At 48.6% G+C, this 21,969-nt stretch overlaps 1 protein-coding gene across 13 annotated transcripts in view; it reads left to right on the forward strand.

The window, feature by feature from the left end:
- DNPEP (aspartyl aminopeptidase) overlaps window positions 1–21,969 on the forward strand; it is a 32,964-nt gene that overhangs the window by 3,762 nt on the left and 7,233 nt on the right. For 2 of the 13 annotated variants that reach the window (XM_017856880.1, XM_017856874.1), the window contains exons 2-13: window positions 9,479–9,572; window positions 9,662–9,750; window positions 9,865–9,978; window positions 10,235–10,360; window positions 10,548–10,678; window positions 10,941–11,016; window positions 11,112–11,219; window positions 12,206–12,283; window positions 13,797–13,880; window positions 15,044–15,204; window positions 15,592–15,631; window positions 15,741–15,842. In XM_017856880.1, coding sequence (XP_017712369.1) covers window positions 9,479–9,572; window positions 9,662–9,750; window positions 9,865–9,978; window positions 10,235–10,360; window positions 10,548–10,678; window positions 10,941–11,016; window positions 11,112–11,219; window positions 12,206–12,283; window positions 13,797–13,880; window positions 15,044–15,204; window positions 15,592–15,631; window positions 15,741–15,842 — 1,203 coding nt within the window. Of the gene's footprint in view, window positions 1–8,391; window positions 8,458–8,715; window positions 9,069–9,101; window positions 9,366–9,478; window positions 9,573–9,661; window positions 9,751–9,864; window positions 9,979–10,234; window positions 10,361–10,547; window positions 10,679–10,940; window positions 11,017–11,111; window positions 11,220–12,205; window positions 12,284–13,796; window positions 13,881–15,043; window positions 15,205–15,591; window positions 15,632–15,655; window positions 15,843–21,969 lie in introns of those variants that run through there. The other 11 variants (XM_017856871.1, XM_017856873.1, XM_017856882.1 and 8 more) reach the window with 10 other exon arrangements.

Below are 21,969 nucleotides of genomic sequence, written 5' to 3' on the forward strand. Positions count from 1 at the left end.
TTTTTTTTTTTTTTTTTTTGAGATGGAGTCTCACTCTGTTGCCCAAGCTAGAGTGTAGTGGCACGATCTCAGCTCATTTCAACCTCCACCTCCCAGGTTCATGTGATTCTCCTGCCTCAGCCTCCCAAGTAGCTGGGATTATAGGTGCCCACTACCATACCCGGCTAATTTTTGTATTTTTAGTAGAAATAGGGTTTTACCATGTTGATCAGGCTGGTCTCAAACTCCTGACCTCAAGTGATCAGCCTGCCTTGGCCTCCCAAAGTGCTGGGATTACAGGCATGAGTCACCACGCCTGACCCTTGTTTTTCTTAAATTCAAATAAATTGGGCATTCTGTATTTCATTTGGCAACCCTAATTTTATAATTTTATCACGGGTAGAGTCATAACCACCACTATAATCATGACATATAACTATCCATCACCATTAAGATGTTCCTGAGCTACCCCTTCATAGTCACACACATTCCTCCCCGAATCCTCCCTAGCCCTGAGCAACCATTAATCTGTTCTCCATCTCTACAATTTTGTCATTTTTTTCACTCAGCATAAGGCACCTGAGATCCAGCCACGGTACTGCATTTAGCAACGACTTGTTCCTTTCTATTGCCCCTTCTATTATCCCATGAGGGTCCTTTATCACAAAGAACAATTATTTTTCAAAATTTCTTTAATTCAGTGAGTGTTTATTGTATATCCACTATCTGCCAGGCACCGAGGATTGCAGCAGCAAAGTAAAAGTGATTACACGTCACAGGTCAGCAGATTACTTCCAGTTGACAGAGACTTCTTCCTGTGGATCCTAAGATAGGAGATGATACTGGCGCTAGGAGGGGAGGACTGGCCTCCCTGAGCACTTCCCTCTGGAGATGCTAGGGAAGGCTTTGTGAAGGAGCTCAGGAGGCAGGGTTTGCTGATGGATCTGACATGGGGTGCAAGAGAAAGAGATGCACCAAGGCTAACACCAAGAGTTAGGACCTGAAATAGGAAGGACAGAGTTGCCATTTACTGAATGTACGGCAGACACATCTGACAGCAATAACCGAAGCACACCCTGAGAATGACCCTGAATGGCAGATATACTTGATATGTGTTTGGAGTTCTGAGCTGAGAAATCCTGGAGTGGGCAACCTAGAGATCCTCATCTATGAGGAACCTCTGAGCCCCCTTCCCATCCTGTGGAACAAGGGCCATACAGGGATCAAAGCCCTTTATTTTGGGTTAAATGAAGGTTGCCAGGTGGAGGTTGTTATGGAGCGAGTGTTGAGTGAAAATGCATGCTTTCTGCAGGTGACAGCGGTTCTACTGTCCAGCTCACCACCACTGGACCATCTTGTAAGTTCTCCTCAATAGACGCTCACCCCTGTGATCCCAGCACTTTGAGAGGCCAAGGCGGGCAGATTGCTTGAGGTCAGGAGTTCGAGACCAGGCTGGCCAACATAGTGAAACCCCGTCTCTACTAAAAATATAAAAATTAGCTGGGCGTGGTTGTGCATGTCTGTAATCCTAAGGAGGCTGAGGCAGGAGAATCGCTTGAACCCAGGAGGTGGAGGTTGCAGTGAGCCGAGATCGCACCACTGCACTCCAGCCTGGGCGACAGAGTGAGACTCCCTCTCAAAAAACAATCTGGTCTTGTTTGCTGGCTCTGGGTCTCTTCTTTGGCCTCTTGAACCTGGGGCCTTCCCTACTGGAGTGGACAGGGGTTCAGCACAACACTGAGATGGGAAGAATGTGGATGGAATAGGTTTGGGGAACAAGGAGTTCAGATTAAGACATATTACACTGGAGATTCCTATTAGGCACACACATGGAAACTGTGCAAAAACAATTGGATATATGAGAATATATATAGTTCAGAAGAGATATATGGGCTAGGGATATGTAAATTTGACAACTGTCAGGGTATAGATGCTATTTAAAGTCATGAGATTGGAGATTAGCAAGGGAGTGAGGGTAGAGAGCTTTCTAAGCACTGAGCCCTGAGGCCTTCCATTTAAAGATGGGAGATGAGGCCAGGCACGGTGGCTCATGCCTGTAATCCCAGCAATTTGGGAGCCCCAGGTAAGAGTATCACTTGAGGTTGGAGTTGGAGACCAGCCTGGCCAACATAGTGAGACCTCATCTCTATTTTAAAAACATGAAAATAATAAAATAATAATAACATTAGCAATGGGAGATGAGGAGGAGCCAGAAGAGACGCAAAGGAGTGGTGGTGAGGGTAGTAAGTGTCTAGGAGGCCAAATGAAGAGAGTGTTCCCAGGAGAGCAAGCAGCTATGTCAAATAGGACCCATGGGTCAAGGACAATGAGGACTGAAAATTGACCACTGGGTTCAGCATTGTGGAGGTTGTTTTTGAACTTGACAAGAAAAGTTGTGGCGGAATGATGGTGGTAAAACCTCACTCTAGAGGGTTTACAAGAGAAAGAGAGAAGAGGAATTGGGAAACAGTCAATCTAGATAGCTCTTTTTAAAAGAGATTTACATAAAGAGGAGAAGGAAAATGAGGCCACTGCTGGAGGGAGACTGGGGGTTAAGAGAGGATTATTTTTTCATGGGAGAAATTATAGCACATGTATATGCTAATCAGCTTGACCCACCAGAACTGTGGAGATTGATAATGCAGGAGAAAGGGAAGAACTGTTGACACGGTGCCCTTACTTAAGCAAGACGGGTGGAATCTTGTGCACAAGTGGAGAGGGTGGCCTTGGATAGGAGCACAGATGGTTCACCCACAGAAATGAGGACAGCAGAATATGGAGCTCAGATCCTGGTAGGAGCCTAGGCATGGCAGCTTAAAACTTGCGGAAATTCTCTTTTGAAGGCTTCTATTTTCACAGTAAAATGGGAACAATGGTCCTCAGCTGAGAGTGGGGATGGAGGAGGACACTGGATGAAACTGTCCTCCAGGAGAGCAAAGCAGCAAATGGTCCAGGAGATGCAATAGGACCTCTGGGCAGTACAAAGAACACACTTAGGTTAGTGGTTGAGTTTAAAGCAAGCTTGTCTGGCGGGGTACAGTGGCTCACACCCGTAATCCCAGCACTTTGGGAGGCCAAGGCAGATAGATCACTTGAGGTCAGGAGTTCAAGACCAGCCTGGCCAACATGGTGAAACCCCATCTCTACTAAAAATACAGAAATCAGCCTGGCATGGTGGCTCATGCTTGTGAGCTGCTTGAGATGCTGAGGCAGGTGAATCGCTTGAACCCAGGAGGCAGAGGTTGCGGTGAGCTGAGATCATGCCACTGCACTCTAGCCTGGGCAACAGAGTGATACTCTTTCTCAAAAAATAAAAAATAAAATAAAATATTTTTTTTAAAAAAGGGCAAGCTTGTCCAACCCACTGCCCATGGACCACATGCAGCCCAGGACAGCTTTGAATACAGCCCAACGCATATTTGTAAACCTTCTTAAAACATTATGAGATATTTTTGAAATGTTTTCAGCTCATCAGTTCTTGTTAGTGTTATTATTAGACCAATTAGCTATTGTTCGTGGCCAGTTCAAGACCAGCCTGGCCAACATAGTGAAACCCTGTCTCTACTAAAAATATAAAAAATTAGCCAGGCATGATGATGCATGCTTGTAATCCTAGCTACTCAGGAGGCTGAAGCAAGAGAATCGCTGGAACCCAGGAGATGGAGGTTGCAGTAAGCCAAAATGGCACCACTGCACTCCAACCTGGGCAACAGAGTGAGACCCCATCTCAAAAAAAAAAAAATTAACTGGGTGTGGTGGCGGGTGCCTATAATCCCAGCTACTTGGGAGGCTGAGGCAGGAGAATCACTTGAACCCAGGAGGCAGAGATTGCAGTGAGCTGAGATGGCACCACTGCACTCTAGCTTGGGCTACAGAGTGAGTCTCCATCTCAAAAAGAAAAGAAAAAAGAAAAGAAAAGAAAAGACATACGTATCCTATCAACTTACACTGAAGTGTATGTAATGACTGCTATGTTCACACAAAAGTATTTGCACTTTAATATGTGTTAAACCAAAAGGATGAATGAATAACGGAAGCATTGTAAACATCAGCTAAGATCTGCCGGGGAAGATTTTCTCAGAAGGCCAAGGGCAAGAATGATTCTCAGAAACTTTTTCTTTCTTGATCTCTAGTCATCCCATGACTTTCCCACCTGAACTCCAAATCCATTAGCATTCCCTTACCCAGAAGTGACCATTATCCTTCCAAACCTGTTTCTATCCATTTACATATGTATTTATATAACATCTAGAAATATAAATTTAGCTCATTGTGTGAGTTTTATCTAAATGTCCTCACCTTACATTCTAGAAATTGCTTTTTTTTTTTCACTCAACAGTATATTTGGAATTCTTTTCTGTAACAGTTCCTGACGATTGACCTCCTTTTTAAAAATTTTTATTAACTGCTACACAGCACTTTAAAATACTGTGTCTCAAGCATTCAAATCATCTAGGAATCTTGTTAACATGCAGATGCTGATTCAATAACTCTGGGGTAAGCCCTGAGGTTCTGCATTTCTAAAAACCTCCCAGATGTTATTGATGTTGCTGGTCAACAGATCACACATTTAGTAGAAAAGATGTACAGTATGAGTGGAGTAGTGTGCTGGGGCCAACTTAGACAAGCTCATGAGAACTGATTGTCAAATTTCCAGGAATTTGGTGAGTTCGTTGTTAAACACAGCAATCATTAAAAAAAAAAACTAAATTATATACACTTACAATTAAATACGTTATATTACAGATAATAAAAAACAAAAATCCATCACTTTTCCAAACATTTTACTGCCTTCTTAAATCTATGCTGTTGATGTTACGTCTATCTATTGTGTCTGCGTGGTGGAAATCTACATAATGGCATGCTTCTGCACAGCTCTTCCCAACTCCATTCAGTGACATCATCTCAACAGCTTGAAATCGACCATGGGGAACATTTACACCACAGAAATTTGGGTATAAAGGTCTTCTGGGGTGAGCAGGTCTATGCAAACATACCCCTAAAGTTCAGGGAAGCTGAAAAGCGAAGAAAGAGGCTGACATATCCAGTCTCTCAGAAAGAAACATTTCATAGGGTCTAATAAATAGAGGCCATAGTTTCAGAGATGAAATGGTAGATTACCCTGCAAACCCAGGGCTCCATAGGGAAATAACGTGTTGAATAATTGAAGTTGAACCCTCAGGCAAAGTCATGAATGCTATGTGAATCTGCCTAAGGGCAGAATTTATGGTAATAGTAGGTAAAGTAGAAAACTTAGAGTCATTCCTGGAACAGAGGTTGTTGAAAAGTCAACACAGCAGATTAGCTTCCCAGATGGAGTTGCTTTAGCCTCCAAAAAACGCTTGCATTACCCCAAGCCTTCTCCAACACTTGATATTACCCATCTTTTCCATTTTTGTTAATCTGCTAAATAAAAAGAAAGGTATCTCATTTTTATTTATTTATTTATTTTTTGAGATGGAGTCTTGCACTTGTCGCCTGGGCTGGAGTGCAATGGCATGATGTTGGCTCACTGCAACCACCGCCTACCAGGTTCAAGCAATTCTCCTGCTTCAGTCTCCTGAGTAGCTGGGACAGGTGCCCACTACCATGTCCAGCTATTTCTTTGTATTTTTAGTAGAGATGGGGTTTCACTATTTTGGCCAGGCTAGTCTCGAACTCCTGACCTCATGATCCCCCCACCTTTGCCTCCCAAAGTGCTGGGATTATAGGCATAAGCCACCACACCCAGCCAGTATCTCATTTTTAACTTGCATTTTCCTGTTTAAAGTAAGATTAGGTGTCTCATATGTTCATAACCAGAAATTTAACAATATTTCTTGCTCTTATAAATACAGCCTTTTTACATTTTTTTCTATTTTACCCAAACCAAAAATGGTCAATAAGAACCTTTTTTACTTTTATATTTTCTAGGTAATTATTGTACAAGAAAGTCAGTGTTTTTTAAATTAGGCTACCCTTCCTACCAGTTCTAATAATAGCTTGATCGTTTATTTTCTTGGGGATTCTAGGTAATCATATAATCTATAAATAATGACCAATTTTACTCTTCCATGTATACAATTGTTAATTTTGTTTTGTGGTACTGGCTCTGACTACAGCTCCACATTGTCTAGCAGCAGTAATAGCTCATCAGTGTCTCACTTCTGATTTGAATAGGAACACTTCTGTATTTCCCTACTAATGTTTGCTCTAGATTTCTTGGAGATGTCCTTTATCCTCTTCCTGGTTTCTTAGGGAATTCTTTTTTTTAAATCAAGAATAGAGGTTCAATTTATCAAATGTTTACTTTCACTTTCTTTTTTTTTGAGACAGTCTTGCTCTGTCGCCCAGGCTAGAGTGCAACTGTGCAATCTCTGCTCACTGCAAGCTCCGCCTTCCAGGTTCACACCATTCTTCTGCCTCAGCCTTCCGAGTAGCTGGGATTGTAGGCGCCCACCACCATGCCCGGCTAATTTTTTTTTTTTTTTTTTTTTGTATCTTTAGGAGAGACGGGGTTTCACCATGTTAGCCAGGATGGTCTCGATCTCCTGACCTCGTGATCTGCCCGCCTTGGCCTCCCAAAGTGCTGGGATTACAGGCGTGAACCACCACGCCTGGCTCACTTTCTAAGTTATGCGTTTTGGTGATGTTTGAATCTATTACACAAGCATGTACTCTTTTCTGTGATCAGAAAGAACATTAAAGGTGGTTCCTTATTCAGGTTGTCTCCTTCCCTTATACTTTGTAGCCTTATTTCAGCCCTTTCACTGTCCTCCTTGAATGTGTCCCCTCCCCAGGAGGTGGAGGACAAGAATGTTCTCTCCATGTCCTGCTCAGCATTGAGCTTTATACATGATGGTATGTATGTATGTATGTAGGTATGTATGTATGTGTGTATGCAGAGACAGAGTCTCGCTCTGTCGCCCAGGCTGGAGTGCAGTGGCACGATCTCGGCTCCCTGCAACCTCCGCCTCCCGGGTTCAAGTGATTCTCTTGCCTCAGCCTCCCAGGTAGCCGCTGGGATTACAGGCACGCGCCACCACGCCCGTCTAATTTTTGTATTTTTAGTAGAGACAGGGTTTCACCATGCTGGCCAGACTAGTCACGAACTCCTGACCTCAAGTGATCTACCCGCCTCAGACTCCCAAAGTGCTGAGATTACAGGCGTGAGCCACTGCACCAGGCCCATAACGATATTTCAACAAACGGTTAGGGAATGCCATGAATTTCAGCCAGCATCTAGTGCGTGAATTCTTGAAAACTCCCCTGCCATATCTACTAGTTTGAAGTGAGGGCTGCAGGACCTTTCCAGCCTCTCCCTAACCCACCCTGTCACTCCCGACCCCACATATATAGACGGCAGGTTGCTCCATAAACCTGTGATCTCTGGAATTTTGGTTGGACCCCTGGTAGCTGGGCCCTGTTTTGGATCTAGAGGCCACCAAGAGTCCTGATCAGTTCCTGCATCTAGGAAGGTGCATAGGGTTTAAAAGTGCTACTCACTACTGACATGGGAATACTGGAAATGCCAACAATGTGGATTTTTTTTTTTTTTCTGTTGTTTTAACAAATGGAAAGGGCACAGACATCAGAGTCAAATCCCAGATTCACCTAAACAGCTATGTGATCTTGGGCAAGTCAACTTCTGTGTCCCTTGTGGACCTCCTGTGTACCATAACACTTACCAAAGTGTATAGAAAAAGGTCCAGAAAAAATCTGAGAGAAGCCTGTAGGGTTGTTCAAAGCCTCTGCAATCAAATTGATGGAGCTCAAACCCCACCTGTGCCATTTATTACTAGACGGATCACACGTCTCCGTATCTCAGCTTTCTTTATTCATGCATAAACTAGGGACAGTAAGAGTACACAATTGATGGGGCAGTTGTAAAGATTAAACGAGGTAACCAACCAAGCTTTATCATAAAGCTAAAGCTCACCGTGAGCTCCCCATAGACATTAGCCTTATTGCTTTCATTGTCACAAGGGCGGCTGTGGCGAGAGACAGCACTTTGTACTGTAACCGTCGGACCCGGTCAGCTGGAGGGAGCGAGTTTTTTATTGGCCTCGCTGCACGGGGCACGGGGAGGGGGCCGTCCGCGGCTGTCCTAGCACCTCCGCGGCGGCAGAGGGCCCTGGCGGCGGCTGCGGATCGTGCGGCGGGGGCGAGGGGGTAAGAGGCGGGGCCTGACGAGCAGCCCCCCGCAGGGGCGGAGACGGGGGCGGGGCGGAGGCGCGGCCAGGAGAGGGATGGGGCGGAAGCGGGGCGGACGGTGCAGCGAGGGGCGGGGCGGACGAAGAAGCGTGACGAGAGGCGGGGCGTGTGGCGCAGACTCGGGGGGAGCGGGGCGGAGTGGAAGGCCTGACTAGGGGCGGGAAGCGCAGGAAGGCCTGACGAAGGGCGGGGCGGGCTGTGCGGCCACACTAGGGGCGGAGCAAGGGCGGGGGCAGGGCGAGTGGTGGGCGTACAGCGAGGGTCGGAGCGTACGGGGGAAACCTGGTGAGGGGCGGGGCAAAGCGGGGAGGGCAGTGCAGCCTGGCGAGAGGCGGGGCGGACGAGGAAGCTTGACTAGGGTCAGGGCGGGCCGTGCTGCCTGGCGAGGGACGGGGTGGGCGGGGCGGCCAAGCTAGGGGCGGAGCAAGGGCGGAGCAAGGGCGGGTGCAAGGCGGGTGGTGAGGGCCCAGTTAGGGGCGGAGCGCATAGGGTAAGCCCGCCGAGGGGCGGGGCGGAGCGAGGTGGGCGGGGCGGCCCGGCCAGGGGCGGGGCGGCCGGGGAAGCCTGATGATGGCCTGCGCGTGCGGCTCGGCCTGAAGGGTCACTCGGAGGACTTGCAGGGCTGGTGAGGGGCGGGGCAGGCGGCGCGGTGGGGGCGGGCCGAGCCCGGAGGCCGGATGAGCGGACACGGCCCCACGCTCGGAGCCATGCAAGTAGGTGGCTCCCGACGGCCCCGCTTGAATTTCGATCCCAAACCGGTTCCGGCGCTCTCCCAGGCCCAAGCTTAGCGCGGTGCTGCAGTGGGGCCGCCCGACCTAAAGCGAAACCGAAAGCCCCGCGGAGGGTGATCTGACGACGTTCCCGGGACTGGAAGGGGGAGTCCTGCGAGAGACTGGGTGGGTGGGGAGGAGTCAGGGTGTTCCTTGGAGTACAGGGCTTTGGCTCCGGGCTGGGGATGCGCACGTGATGCAGGCCGCCTCAGAGTATAGGGCCCGCTTGGGATCCCGGAGTTTGGGAGCAGAACAGGATTTCCTAGCTTGGCAGGAACATGGGGGTGGAACTTAGGGAGTCGGGCTAAAGTTCGGGTTGAGGGGCCGTCCCGGGTCGTGATCCTGGGCCGGCGGGCTGAAGCTTTCAACGGAGATTTTCAGTCCTGGGTTTGGGTCTGTCGGTGGGGACGGGCGTAAGCAGAGGTTTGTGCTTTGGAGTGGTCACTTCTGGGGGTGGGGATGGGAGAATCCTCGGAACCTGGGTGAAAGGTCAGGGATCCCAGACCTCGTAAAAGTCTGAGCGCCCCCTCCCCTAGGTGGCCATGAACGGTAAGGCCCGCCAAGAGGCGGTGCAGACTGCGGCCAAGGAACTCCTCAAGTTCGTGAACCGGAGTCCCTCTCCTTTCCACGGTAAGTGGTGGCCAGGGCAAGGGAGAAGGGTGGAGGCTGATGTGCCCCTCACCAGCTTCCATCGCTGTGAGAGAGTGCTTTTCCCACAGCTGTGGCTGAATGCCGCAACCGCCTTCTCCAGGCTGGCTTCAGTGAACTCAAGGAGACTGAGAAATGGAATATTAAGCCCGAGAGCAAGGTACTGGGGGTGGGGTGGGGATGGAAAGGCAGGTCCCTAGGCTGGGTCTCAAAGCCCTGTGTGCCAGATGGCTAATGCAACTCACACCCCTGTCTTTCCTCCCCTTCTCCTCAGTACTTCATGACTAGGAACTCCTCCACCATCATAGCTTTTGCTGTAGGGGGCCAGTATGTTCCTGGCAATGGCTTCAGCCTCATCGGGGCCCACACGGACAGCCCCTGCCTCCGGGTAAGGAAATGGGACAGTGTTGGGGTGGGAGGAGATGTCAGGGGGAGTACAGGGCAAAAGAGAACCAGGAGATACAAACTGTGGCCTCTATCCCCTGGACAAAGGGAGAAGGTAAACTTTTTGGCTTCTTCCTCTACACTTTGAGTCTTTCATGTGACACTAATATTCGCTGTCTGTTACTTATGAGTAGCTGAAGTCTCATCTCCACATCTCGTCATGAAGCCTTCTCTGACTTCGTCTCCATCTTTACACTCAGGTGAAACGTCGGTCTCGCCGCAGCCAGGTGGGCTTCCAGCAAGTCGGTGTGGAGACCTATGGTGGTGGGATCTGGAGCACCTGGTTTGACCGTGACCTGACTCTGGCTGGACGCGTCATTGTCAAGGTGGGAACCGAGGTTGGGAATGGCAGAGCCTCCTCGGAAGACTGACTGCCACACTCCTCAGGGTACCCGTGGGGAAGAGGGCTGGAGGCAGTCTGGTCAGAGGACCACCCTGCTTAGTCTGAGTGAAGTGAAGACTGACCACTGGGGTAGGAGGCACCCTGGGCTGACCTGGTCTGGCTGGCCACAGTGCCCAACCTCAGGTCGGCTGGAGCAGCGGCTGGTGCATGTGGAGCGGCCCATTCTTCGCATCCCACACCTGGCCATCCATCTGCAGCGAAACATCAACGAGAACTTTGGGCCCAACACGGAGATGCACCTGTGAGACTGGGGCAGGGCTGCGGTGGCTGGGAGGGATGGAGAATGATATCAGGTGATTATTACCTAATGGTAGCCACAGTCACATTTTACTCTTAGGACTCAGTAAATTTCTAAGGGTCCTCATAGCCTTGCTATTTGGGGAGTGGGCTGGGAATTGAAGGGCAGGGGCAGTTGCCCATCAGGAGGCACCTGAACTTACCAGATGCCCCACTCTGCTGTGCCCTCCTCGCAATCCCCGCCCCCAACCCACGTCTCCCCACAGAGTCCCCATTCTTGCCACAGCCATCCAGGAGGAGCTGGAGAAGGGGACTCCTGAGCCAGGGCCTCTCAGTGCTGCGGTAAGAGTCCCCTGATCATGGGAAGGGCGGCAGAGTCCCCTGAGAAGAGGGGAGGAAAGGAGGAATGGACTCCCCAGCGTCTTTCTGCTCTGCAGGATGAGCGGCACCATTCGGTCCTCATGTCTCTGCTCTGTGCCCATCTGGGGCTGAGCCCCAAGGACATAGTGGAGATGGAGCTCTGCCTTGCAGACACCCAGCCTGCGGTGAGGACTGGCTGTAGGAACCTGTGGGTGGAGGGCCTCCAGGATCCCAGCCACTCGTAGCCAGTCCTGCTGAAGCACTCATCACCTCCACCAAGCCCTCAGTGACTCTCATCCCTATTCTTCCCAGTAGACACATCCCCCACTGTTTCTAGGTGGTGGTTCTCAAAAAGACAAGTTCCCCACCCCAGACCTGCCTGCTAGGACTGTCTTGGAATTGGCCCTTTTTGCAGATTCCACAGGAGTTTCTTCTATAGGTGGGCCCTGTCTGCTTTGACCCACACTGACACTGAACTGCTTAGGGAAAGAGGTCTGGATGTGGCTATCTGTTCTCTGTCTCACCGTTGCTGATGGTCAGAGATTGCTAAATCTTTGGATGCTCTGTCCTGCTTGAACATGTGCTGAGTTTCTGTTTCTGTTTTTTGACTGGTTTCCTCTGTTTACTTCTTTGGGTTTTTTGGTAACAATTCAGCCCTTCCTCTTCTTGACCCACAGGAAGAGGTCAAGAGCTATTGGCCTCCAACCTTCTGTTCCTCAGCGCCAGCCCAGCCCCCTTCTCCAGTCTCTGCTCAGTCCTGCCCAGCAAAGAATCCCAACACTTTGGGAGGCCGAGGCGGGGGGAATCACATAAGTTCAGGAGTTCGAGACTAGCCTGACCAACATGGTGAAACCCCGTCTCTAATAAAAACACAAAAATTAGCTGGGCCTGGTGGTGCGTGCCTGTAATCCCAGCTACTCAGGAGGCTGAGGCACGAGAATCCTTGGAACCCGGGAGGCAGAAGTTGCAGTGAGCTGAGATCAAGCCATTGCACTTAAGACTGGGCAACAAGAGTGAACCTTCATCTCAAAAAAAAAGAAAAAAGAAAATAGTGCACTAAGCCCGGGGTCAGGGAGAGGTTGCGCAAGAAACCAAGGAGGCCCTTGGGAGCAAAAGAAAGGTGAGTGAGGGTGGAGGGTTGAAGGTCGGGCTGACTGTCTTATCTCTCTAGGTCTTGGGTGGTGCCTATGATGAGTTCATCTTTGCTCCTCGGCTGGACAATCTGCACAGTTGCTTCTGTGCCCTGCAGGTGAGGAGCTGGGGCACCCTAGGCAGTATATACCACCAGCAGAGATGGCATGTTTGGGGTCAGAAGAGCTGCCTAAAGCCCCAGCAGGTTGTGAGAGAGGGCCATTGTCTGCCTGCTCAGTCTGCTGGTGCTGGATGGACCAGGAGGGGGCCCTAAATGCTGCAGCCTCAGCATCACTACCTTTGGACTCTGTCCTTGCACTGTCAGGGGGTTGAGGTGAGAGGAAAGCTGAGAAGTTGATTAGAGCACCATGGTGTCTTGTCCTAGCCTTGCTCCTGCTGCTTCTCCTGAAGTTAACCTCTGCCTCAGGGAAAGGCCTTATCATCCCACAAGGCAGTATCATCCACCTCCTTCTGCTTCCTACTCCACCCCTCAGGCTTAAGCCCCAGCCTTCTCCCTGTTTCTTGGGATCTCAGTCAGGTAGCCTGTCTTCCTAGTCACCTTGCTGTTCCCCCACCTTCTCTCCACCCTAGTCAGTTCCCTTTCTTTCTCTCCTCTTGCCCTTGATCTCCCTCTGCCTTTTTCTGCCTTTCCTTCCCTGTAATCCTGTGGCTGGAGATAGGCTTTGAGCTGTAATTGAGACCAGAGCCAGACCTGGGACCTGCATCCACTTCTGCAGGCAGCCAGCCAGTCATGTCACCTTGATGGAGTCTGTCACCTCTTTGAACGTTAGTCTTTTCCCTGAGGCCAATTAGTTTGTGTGATCTGTGTAGCCTTTTGACTTTCCAAGACTCTCAGCTCTTCCTCTCTTCTTCCTCCACATTTTCCTACTGGCTTTTGCATGGGAAGGTAGAGAACACCCAAAGGATGGTGCCTCCTGTCCCAGTTGAAAAGGTTTCTACCTAGCTATTGATTTGGCAAAAAGAGGAAGAAAAGGAAGGGTGGGGGGGGAGAGAGGGAAGGAAGGAAGGAAGGAAAGAAGTCGGTCCCTACCACACCCTAAAGGTTTCTACCTATGTAGCTATTGATTTGGCAAAAAAAAAAAAAAAAAAAAGGAAAAGGAAAGAAAAGAAGCCTGGGCACGGTGGCTCACGCCTGTAATCCCAGCACTTTGGGAGGCCGAGACAGGCGGATCACAAGGTCAGGAGATTGAGACCATCCTGGCTAACACAGTGAAACCCCATCTCTACTAAAAATACAAAAAAAAAAATTAGCCTGGTGTGGTGGCGGGCGCATATAGTCCCAGCTACTTGGGAGGCTGAGGCAGGAGAATGGCGTGAACCCTGGAGGCGGGGCTTGCAGTGAGCTGAGATCGCACCATCGCACTCCAGCCCGGGTGACAGAGCGAGACTCTGTCTCGACAAAAAAAAAGAAAGAAAAGAAAGCTCCCCACCACACCCTCTGCCAGGCAGTGCCCTAATTGATAAAAGCCATGGCCACGGAAGGCAGACAGGGGAACGTGTACACCCAAGGTGCTAGTGGACGGGGAAGTGTGCACACCCAAAGTGCTGGTGGGCTGAATTCCAGAAGAAGGAAGTTGGAGATGATGCTCTCATTTCCTTCCCTGAACCAGGCCTTGATAGATTCCTGTGCAGGCCCTGGCTCCCTGGCCACGGAGCCTCACGTGCGCATGATCACACTGTATGACAACGAAGAGGTACGTGGAGGGTTCTGGGGAGGGTCCCCTCTGCAGAGTCTTCCACAGCCAACTTGTTGTGCCAGGCATCCACCATGAGCCAGCGCTCTTCTGGGGGCCCCAAAGACAGGGGAGATGCTGCCTGGGCCTCCTTAGCACTTGGTGTCTCCTCTGACTCAGCATACATCTGCTTATTCAAGGGTGACCGTCTCTCCTGTATCTCTCTTTGTGCCACATGGTGAGCTTCTTCCTTTAGGACAGGGACTCTACCCCGTCCATCCTCGTAGCCCCAGGGCTCAGTACAGAGTAGGTCCTCATGATGCCTGTGTGTGTGAGGCTGCACAGTCTCAGCTGCATAAGAGAGCTTGAACGGATAGTGCTCTCTCAGGTAACAACGCAGGTCAGAGTTAACAGTTTAGGAGGGGTCCCTGCCATCCTGAACGCATGACTTCCATTTCAGGATTCAGGGTGGCCGTTCCAGCTCTGGCCATCATGTCTGCACTGAGTAGGAAGGGCAATTTGAATTTGGCAAAAAAAAAAAAAGAAAAGAAGGCCAGGCGCGGCTCACGCCTGTAATCCCAGCACTTTGGGAGACTGAGACAGGTGGATCACGAGGTCAGGAGATCGAGACCATCCTGGCTAACATGGTGAAACCCCGTCTCTACTAAAAATACAAAAGGGGCAATAGACACCCCCTGGCTTTAAGGGCGTGATCCAGAAATGACATTCATCACTGCTTACATTCCACAGAACTTCGCTGCAGGGGAGCCTGGGAATGTCATCTCTAGCTAGGTAGTTAAGTGCTCAACTACGACTTGGGTGTTCTGTTATAAAAGATATCATGGACAGTTAGCAGTCTCTGTCATATGCATAAAAGAAAATTAACCAGTGTGGTGGGGCACCTCTGCTGAGGGTCACAGGATGACCCTGTCATCTTGTGATGTGAGGGTCACAGGAGGAGGAAGGGGAGTAGTGCAGGAAACCCATCAGTACTGTTAAGACTGTGAGTTAGTTTGGCCTCAGCCCACTGTCCAGTGTTCAGTGATGACCCCAGGTTAGGGGTGTTGCTAAGAACACCCAGTCAGTGGGGTTTTGGGCTAGTTGGGCAGTGGGCCCCTCTCACTGGCTTCCAAGATCAGGACCCTGAGCCCAGATTCCCAGAGTCAGGACTCTGCTGTCACCAGGTGGGGTCTGAGAGTGCACAGGGAGCACAGTCACTGCTGACAGAGCTGGTGCTGCGGCGGATCTCGGCCTCATGCCAGTACCCAACGGCCTTCGAGGAAGCCATACCCAAGTCCTTCATGATCAGCGCAGATATGGCCCATGCTGTGCATCCCAACTACCTGTGAGTCTCTAGTGCCAGTCACAGTCTTCACATAACTGGGGACCCAAGCGTAACCTGCCTCAAGGCTCTGCCCTGGCCCCAGCCTCTTCCTTTCTCCCTTCTTCATTCTGCTGGGAGGTTCAGGGGCACTTCCTTTTCACTACTCCGAGACCAACTCGATCAAAGTCATGCAATGCCTAACCCAGGTGTGTGGAATAGCCTTTGTCTACAAACTTGTTTCCATCTGTTACTAGAGGCTGCCCAGAACCCTGTGTATGGAATGACTCTAAAGTCCCACTGGGCTGAGCAGGAAAGAGTGGTGATCTATTAGTGATGTCTGCCGTGGGAGGGTGGTGTTGACAGGCCTCCTCCTGTTTGCTATGCCTGGCCCTTACCTGTCTCTTACAGGGACAAGCATGAGGAGAACCACCGGCCCTTATTCCACAAGGTGAGATGTGCCATTTCTTCCTAGGGACTTGGAGGCCTGGCTGTTCTGGGCCCCCACTCATTCCCTTTGGGCCTGTCATTACTTCTGCCTCACCGTTGACTCTCCCCAGGGCCCCGTGATCAAGGTGAACAGCAAGCAACGCTATGCCTCAAACTCAGTGTCAGAGGCCCTGATCCGAGAGGTGGCCAACAAAGTCAAGGTCCCCCTGCAGGTGAGGGTGGGCCCTGCCTGGGAAGGTGTGATGGAGGGAGCTTGGTGGGGACACAAACAGATGGGCCCCCCATGAACAGGCAACCTGGTAGATGGCCTTCAGTGGAGGGGGTCCCAGTAGAGTGAGAAAAGTAGGGATTTGGGATATAGCTGGATTCCATGCTGGCTCTGCTGCGGTGCTAGCTGTGTGACCTTGGACTAGTCTAGCCTTTCTAAGTCTCAGTTTCCACATCTGTAGAATAGTGATAGTGATACCTACTTTGCTGGATTTCCATGAAGACTGAAGGTACAGTGTGCTCCTGGCACATGGTAGGCCCGTCTTTCCCTGCAGCACCCCCACTTTCCTGTGTCTCATACACACCCTAGGGGCTTCCACAGGGAAAGTTCAGGGCTGGGGAGTATGGAACCCCAGCTACTCATTTTCTCTCTTGCCTGAGAAATCAGCCATCTAGTCCTTTCTCCTCAGTGTGTTTGTGTGTGTGTGTGTTTGTGTACATATATATGTTGTATACACATATGTATGTAACACAGTATTGTATATACACATATATACACACATATACTGCCATGCATTGCTTAACAATAGGGATACGTTCTGGGAAATGGCATCATTAGGCAATTTTGTTGTTGTGTGAGCATCATGGAGTGTACGTACACAAACCTAGACGGACAGCCTGCTGCGCACCCAGGCTGTGTGGTGTAGCCCATTGCTCCTAGGCTGCAAACCTGTACAGCTTCTTACTGTGCTGAAAACTGTAGGTAATTGTAACAAAATGGTAAATATACCTAAACATAGAAAAGGTACAGGAGGCCAGGCATGTTGGCTCACACCTGTAATCCCAGCACTTTGGGAGGCTAAGACAGGCAGATCACTTGAGGTCAGGAGTTCAAAACCAGCCTGGCCAACATGGTGAAACCCCATCCTACCAAAAAATACAAAAATTAGCCAGGCGTGGTGGTGCATGCCTATAGTCCTAGCTACTTGGGAGGCCTTCCCTACTTGGGAAGGATCTCTTGAGCCCAGGAGGTGGAGGTTGCAGTGAGCTGAGATCTTGCCATTGCACTCCAGCCTGGATGACAGAGTGAGACCCTGTCTCCAAAAAACAAAACAAAACAAAACAAAAAAAAAAAGAGAGAAAGAAAAAGAAAAGGTACAGCAAGCATATGTTATAAAAGATTAAAAATGGTCCACCTGTATAGGGCACTTATGAATGGAGCTTACAACACTCGAAGTTGCCCTGAGTGGTGAGTGAATGTGAAGGCCTAGGACAGTACTGTACACTAGTGCAGATTTTATCAATGCTGGACACTTAGGCTTCACTACATTTATTTTGGAAATTGTATTTCTTCAACAATAAATTAGCTTACTGTAACTTATTTATTTATTTATTTATTTATTTTTGAAATGGAGTCTCACTTTGTCACCCAGGCTGGAGTGCAGTGGCGCGATCTCAGCTCACTGCATCCTCCATCTCCCTGGTTCAAGCCATTCTCCTGCCTCAGCCTCCTGAGTAGCAGGGATTACAGGCACGCAACACCACGCCCAGATAATTTTTGTATTTTTAGTAGAGATGGGGTTTCACCCTGTTGGTTGGGCTGGTCTCGAACTCCTGACCTTGTGATCTTCCTGCCTTGGCCTCCCAAAGTGTTGGGAGTACAGGCGTGAGCTACTGCACCTGGCCAACTTTTTTACTTTATAAACTTCCATTTTTTAAATTTTTGACTCCTTTGTAATAACACTTGACTTAAAACACAAGCACATAGTACAGCTATTCAAAGTAATTTCTTTTTTGTATCCTTATTCTATAAGCTTTTTTCTATTTTAAAATTTTAGTTATTTTAAAATTTTAAACTTTTGGTTAAAACCAAGACAGAAACATACACATTAGCCTAGGCCTATACAGGATCAGGATTATCAATGTCCCTGTCTTCCACCTCAACATCTTGTCCCACTGGAAGGTCTTCAGGGATATTGACATTCAGGGAGCTGCTATCTGCTATGATAACAATGCCTTCTGGCAAAACTCCTTCTGGTACAGCTCCTAAAGAACCTGTCTGAGGCTGTTTTACAGTTAACTTTTTTTTTTTTTCAATAAGTAGGAGTACATTCTAAAATAACAATAGACCGGGCATCGTGGCTTACGCCTGTAATCCCAGCACTTTGGGAGGCCGAGGTGGGCGGATCACTTGAGGTCAGGAGTTCAAAACCAGTTGGCCAACATGGTGAAACCCCGTCTCTACTGAAAATACAAAACTGAGCTGGGTGTGGTGGTGCACGCCTGTAATCCCAGCTTTTCAGGAGGTGAGACAGGAGAATCGCTTGAACCTGGGAGGCAGAGGTTGCAGGGAGCCAAGATGGTGCCATTGCACTCCAGCCTGGGCAACGAGTGAAACGCCATCTCAAAATAAATAACAATAAAAAGCATAATATAGTAAACACATAAACCATAACATAGTCATTTATTATCATTCTTAGGTATTGCATGCTGTACATAATTGTGTGTGTTATGCTTTTATGTGACTGGCAGCACAGTAGATTTATTTACACCGGCGTCGTCCCAAACAAGTGAGTCATGCATTGTGCCACAACATTGGAACAGCTGTGATGTCACTAGGCGACAGGAATTTTTCAGCTCCATTATAATCTTATGAGACCACTGTCATGTGGTCTATCCTTGACTGAAATGTCACTATGTAGTACATGACTGTCTATTTCTGTATCTATCTACCTGTCTATATCAGGGACTCGGGCATTGGTGGTCCAGTGACAATCATAGCAGGCAAGTTCTGGCATAGTCAGGCGTAGAACCGCGGCATCCTGACTGCCAGCCCAGGGCTCTTTCTGCTGTACAGTGCTAGCTCTTCCTTTCAGAAAGCTGAATTGTTCTGCCCCCAGAAAGCCTTCTCTGAGAACGTGATATTTGAGCTGAGACCTAACCACTGAGAAACAGGCAGCTATGGGAGCGTCCCAGCCAGAGGGCATAAGTAGAAAGGCCCCAAGGGGACCAGGAATGAGCTGTCTATTAGGAGGAGGGAAAGGCAGGATGGTAGAGCCAGGATGAGAGCAGGAGGGGGTCAGGGAAGAGGCCCAGCTCAGTGATCATGCAGGAATACCTAGGCCATGGAAGGGCATTTCAATTTTATTCTAAGGCAGTGAGAAGACATTGGGAGATTTTTCTTTAATAACTTATGGCAGAAGTAGGACACATGTATTTTAGAAAATTAGAAAATACAGATAGAGATGAGAAAGTAAAACACTAATCCGCAGAAATTTGGTGTAGTCTTCCAGATTTTTTTCTATGCATGAACTTCATATACACTTTTTAAAAATGATATTATATTGGATATATTTTTGTTGCCTCTTTTCACTCAGTCATCTTCACCTTACTATTTCAGTTTTTTTTTTAAATTGTTTTTTTAAAATTAGAAACAGGGTCTTGCTCTGTCTCCCAGGCTGGAGTGCAGTGGCATGATCATAGCTCACTGCACCCTCAAACTCCTGAGCTCAGGAGATCTTCCTGCCTCAACCTCCCAAGTAGCTGGTACTACAGATGCATCCCACCATGCTGGCTAATTTTCTATTTTTAGTTAAAATGGGGTTCTTGTTATGTTGCCCAGGCTGGTCTTGAACTCCTGGCTTCAAGCAATCCTCCCATCTTGGCCTACCAAAGTGTTGGGATTACAGGCATGATCTACCACTCTCAATCCCATTTCAGGAAATTGTTGTTTCAGTAAACTTGTACCTCATCTAATGCACAGATAACTTTCCGTTTTCCCCAGTTATCTTCAAAATATTTTTTTACAGTTATTTGACCCACCCTAGTATCCAACTCAGGACCATGCATTATATTTGGCTAATATGTTGCTTAAATGTCTTCTAACATAGCACAGTTCCTCCCACCCCTTTTTACATTGGCTTATTCAAGAAACATCTGGATATGTCTCCTTGCTGCCCCATGGTGTCTTTCGCTTATCTGTAAGTCCTGTATTTCCTATCAACTGGAATTTCTAAAGACTTGATGCATTCAAGTTAAACTTTTTTTTTTTTGACAGAGTGAGAGTCTCACTGTGTTGCCCAGGCTGGAGTCTAATGGCGTGATCTCGGCTCATTGCAACCTCTGCCTCCCCAGTTCAAGTGATCTTTCTGTCTCAGCCTCCAAAGTAGCTGGGATTACACATGTGCACCATGATGCCCAGCTAATTTTTGTATTTTTAGTAGAGACAGGGTTTCACCACGTTGGCCAGACTGGTCTTGAACTCCTGACCTCAAGTGATCCATCCACCTCAGCCTCCAAAAGTGCTAGGATTACAGGCGTAAGCCACCGTGCCCAGCCTCAAGTTAAACATTTTTGGCTAGAAGACATGGCTGGTGTATTCATATGGCATCACACACATGATATCTGGGTGGGCCACCCTTAGCCTTGCAAAGATTGACCACTGGACCAGGGATGGTCTCTTATCCCTTCGTTATATGGTGGTTTTCCCACTATGGACCTGACAGGGACCCATACAAGTGATGAGTTCCCTATTAACCAGACACCTAATGGTTTTAACACTTACAGTAATCCTTGCCTAAATCAGTAATTTCATTAGAATTTACTGAAAAATGCCCGCTTCCCCTGAATTCTTTCAGTCTTCCATTCTTCTGTGAAGTGGAACTTCTTCCCTCCAATCAACTAGGGTCCTTTGGTTATCATGGAATATCATTCCTATTGGAAAGCAGGATAAATGCTAATTCTTTCCATTATCCACTTTTCAAGGTGAAATGTCATCTCAAATAGTGACAAAGAAGGATTTTTCCTTTTCCTTTTCCTTTTTTTTTTTTTTTTTTTAAGACAGGGTCTCGCTCTGTCACCCAGGCTCAGCTCACTGCAACCTCCTCCCCAGAGGTTCAAGAGATTCTCATGCCTTAGCCACTGGAGTAGCTGGGATTACAGGCATGCACCACCATGCCTGGCTGTTTCTTGTTTTTTTTTTTTTTTTCTTTCTTTTTTCTTTGAGTTGGAATCTTGCTCTGTCACCCAGGCTGAAGTGCAGTGGCGCGATCTCGGCTCACTTCAAGCTCCACCTCCTGGGTTCGTGCCATTCTCCTGCCCTCAGCCTCTGGAGTAGCTGGGACTACAGGCGCCCACCACCACGCCCGGCTAATTTTTTTGTATTTTTAGTAGAGACGGAGTTTCACCATGTTAGCCAGGATGGTCTCGATCTCCTGACCTCGTGATCTGCCGGCCTCGGCCTCCCAAAATGCTGGGATTACAGGCATGAGCCACCGCACCCGGCCTGTTTCTTGTATTTTTAATAGAGACAGGGTTTCACCATGTTGGCCAGGCTGGTGTCGAACTCCTGGCATCATGTGATCTGCCCGCCTTGGCCTCCCAAAGTGCTGGGATTACAGGTGTGAGCCAGCACACCTGGCCTGCTTTTCCCTTTCTGACTATCACAGATCATGGAATTTCATTTATTCAGTGTCCACTATAATGATTATATTTGATGTGTGAATTGTCATGGCTTTGACCAATGGGAGCCCCTTCAGCATAACCCCTGTGGCCTTTGACTCTTGGAAGTCTCCTTGCTTTTTGGACCAACAAAAATTGCAGGTGTGTCTTGTTCATTTCACCCCCCAGACTCGGTAGCTTTTGACGAGCAATGGTATTAGAGACCATGTTCTGGCACTGCAAGTGTTCATTGTTCTTTGGGGAGGGAATGGTACTTTGGGACCATTTCCATGGACACAGCAAGAAAAAAGTACATATTTTAAAAATCATGAAACCAGGTGCAGTAGCTCAGGCCTGTAATCCCAGCACTTTGAGAGGCCAAGATGGATGGATGGATCAGTTGAGGTCAGGAGTTTGAGAACAGCCTGGCCAATATGGTGAAACCCCAAAGACACAATAATTAGCTGGACATGGTGGCGGTGCCTGTAATCCCAGCTACTCGGGGGGCTGAGGCAGGAGAATCACTTGAACACAGGAGGCAGAGGTTGCAGTGAGCTGAGGTCGTGCCACTGCACTCCAGCCTGGGCATCGCAGGGAGATTCCATCTCAAAATAAAATAAAAATGTTTAAATAAAAATCATGAGTTAATACTGTAATTCTTTTTTTTTTTTTTTTTGAGACGGGTCTCACTCT

The sequence above is a fragment of the Rhinopithecus bieti genome, unplaced genomic scaffold (genome assembly GCF_001698545.2).
Source record: "Rhinopithecus bieti isolate Rb0 unplaced genomic scaffold, ASM169854v2 scaffold_42532, whole genome shotgun sequence".
NCBI classification, from domain to species: domain Eukaryota; kingdom Metazoa; phylum Chordata; class Mammalia; order Primates; family Cercopithecidae; genus Rhinopithecus; species Rhinopithecus bieti.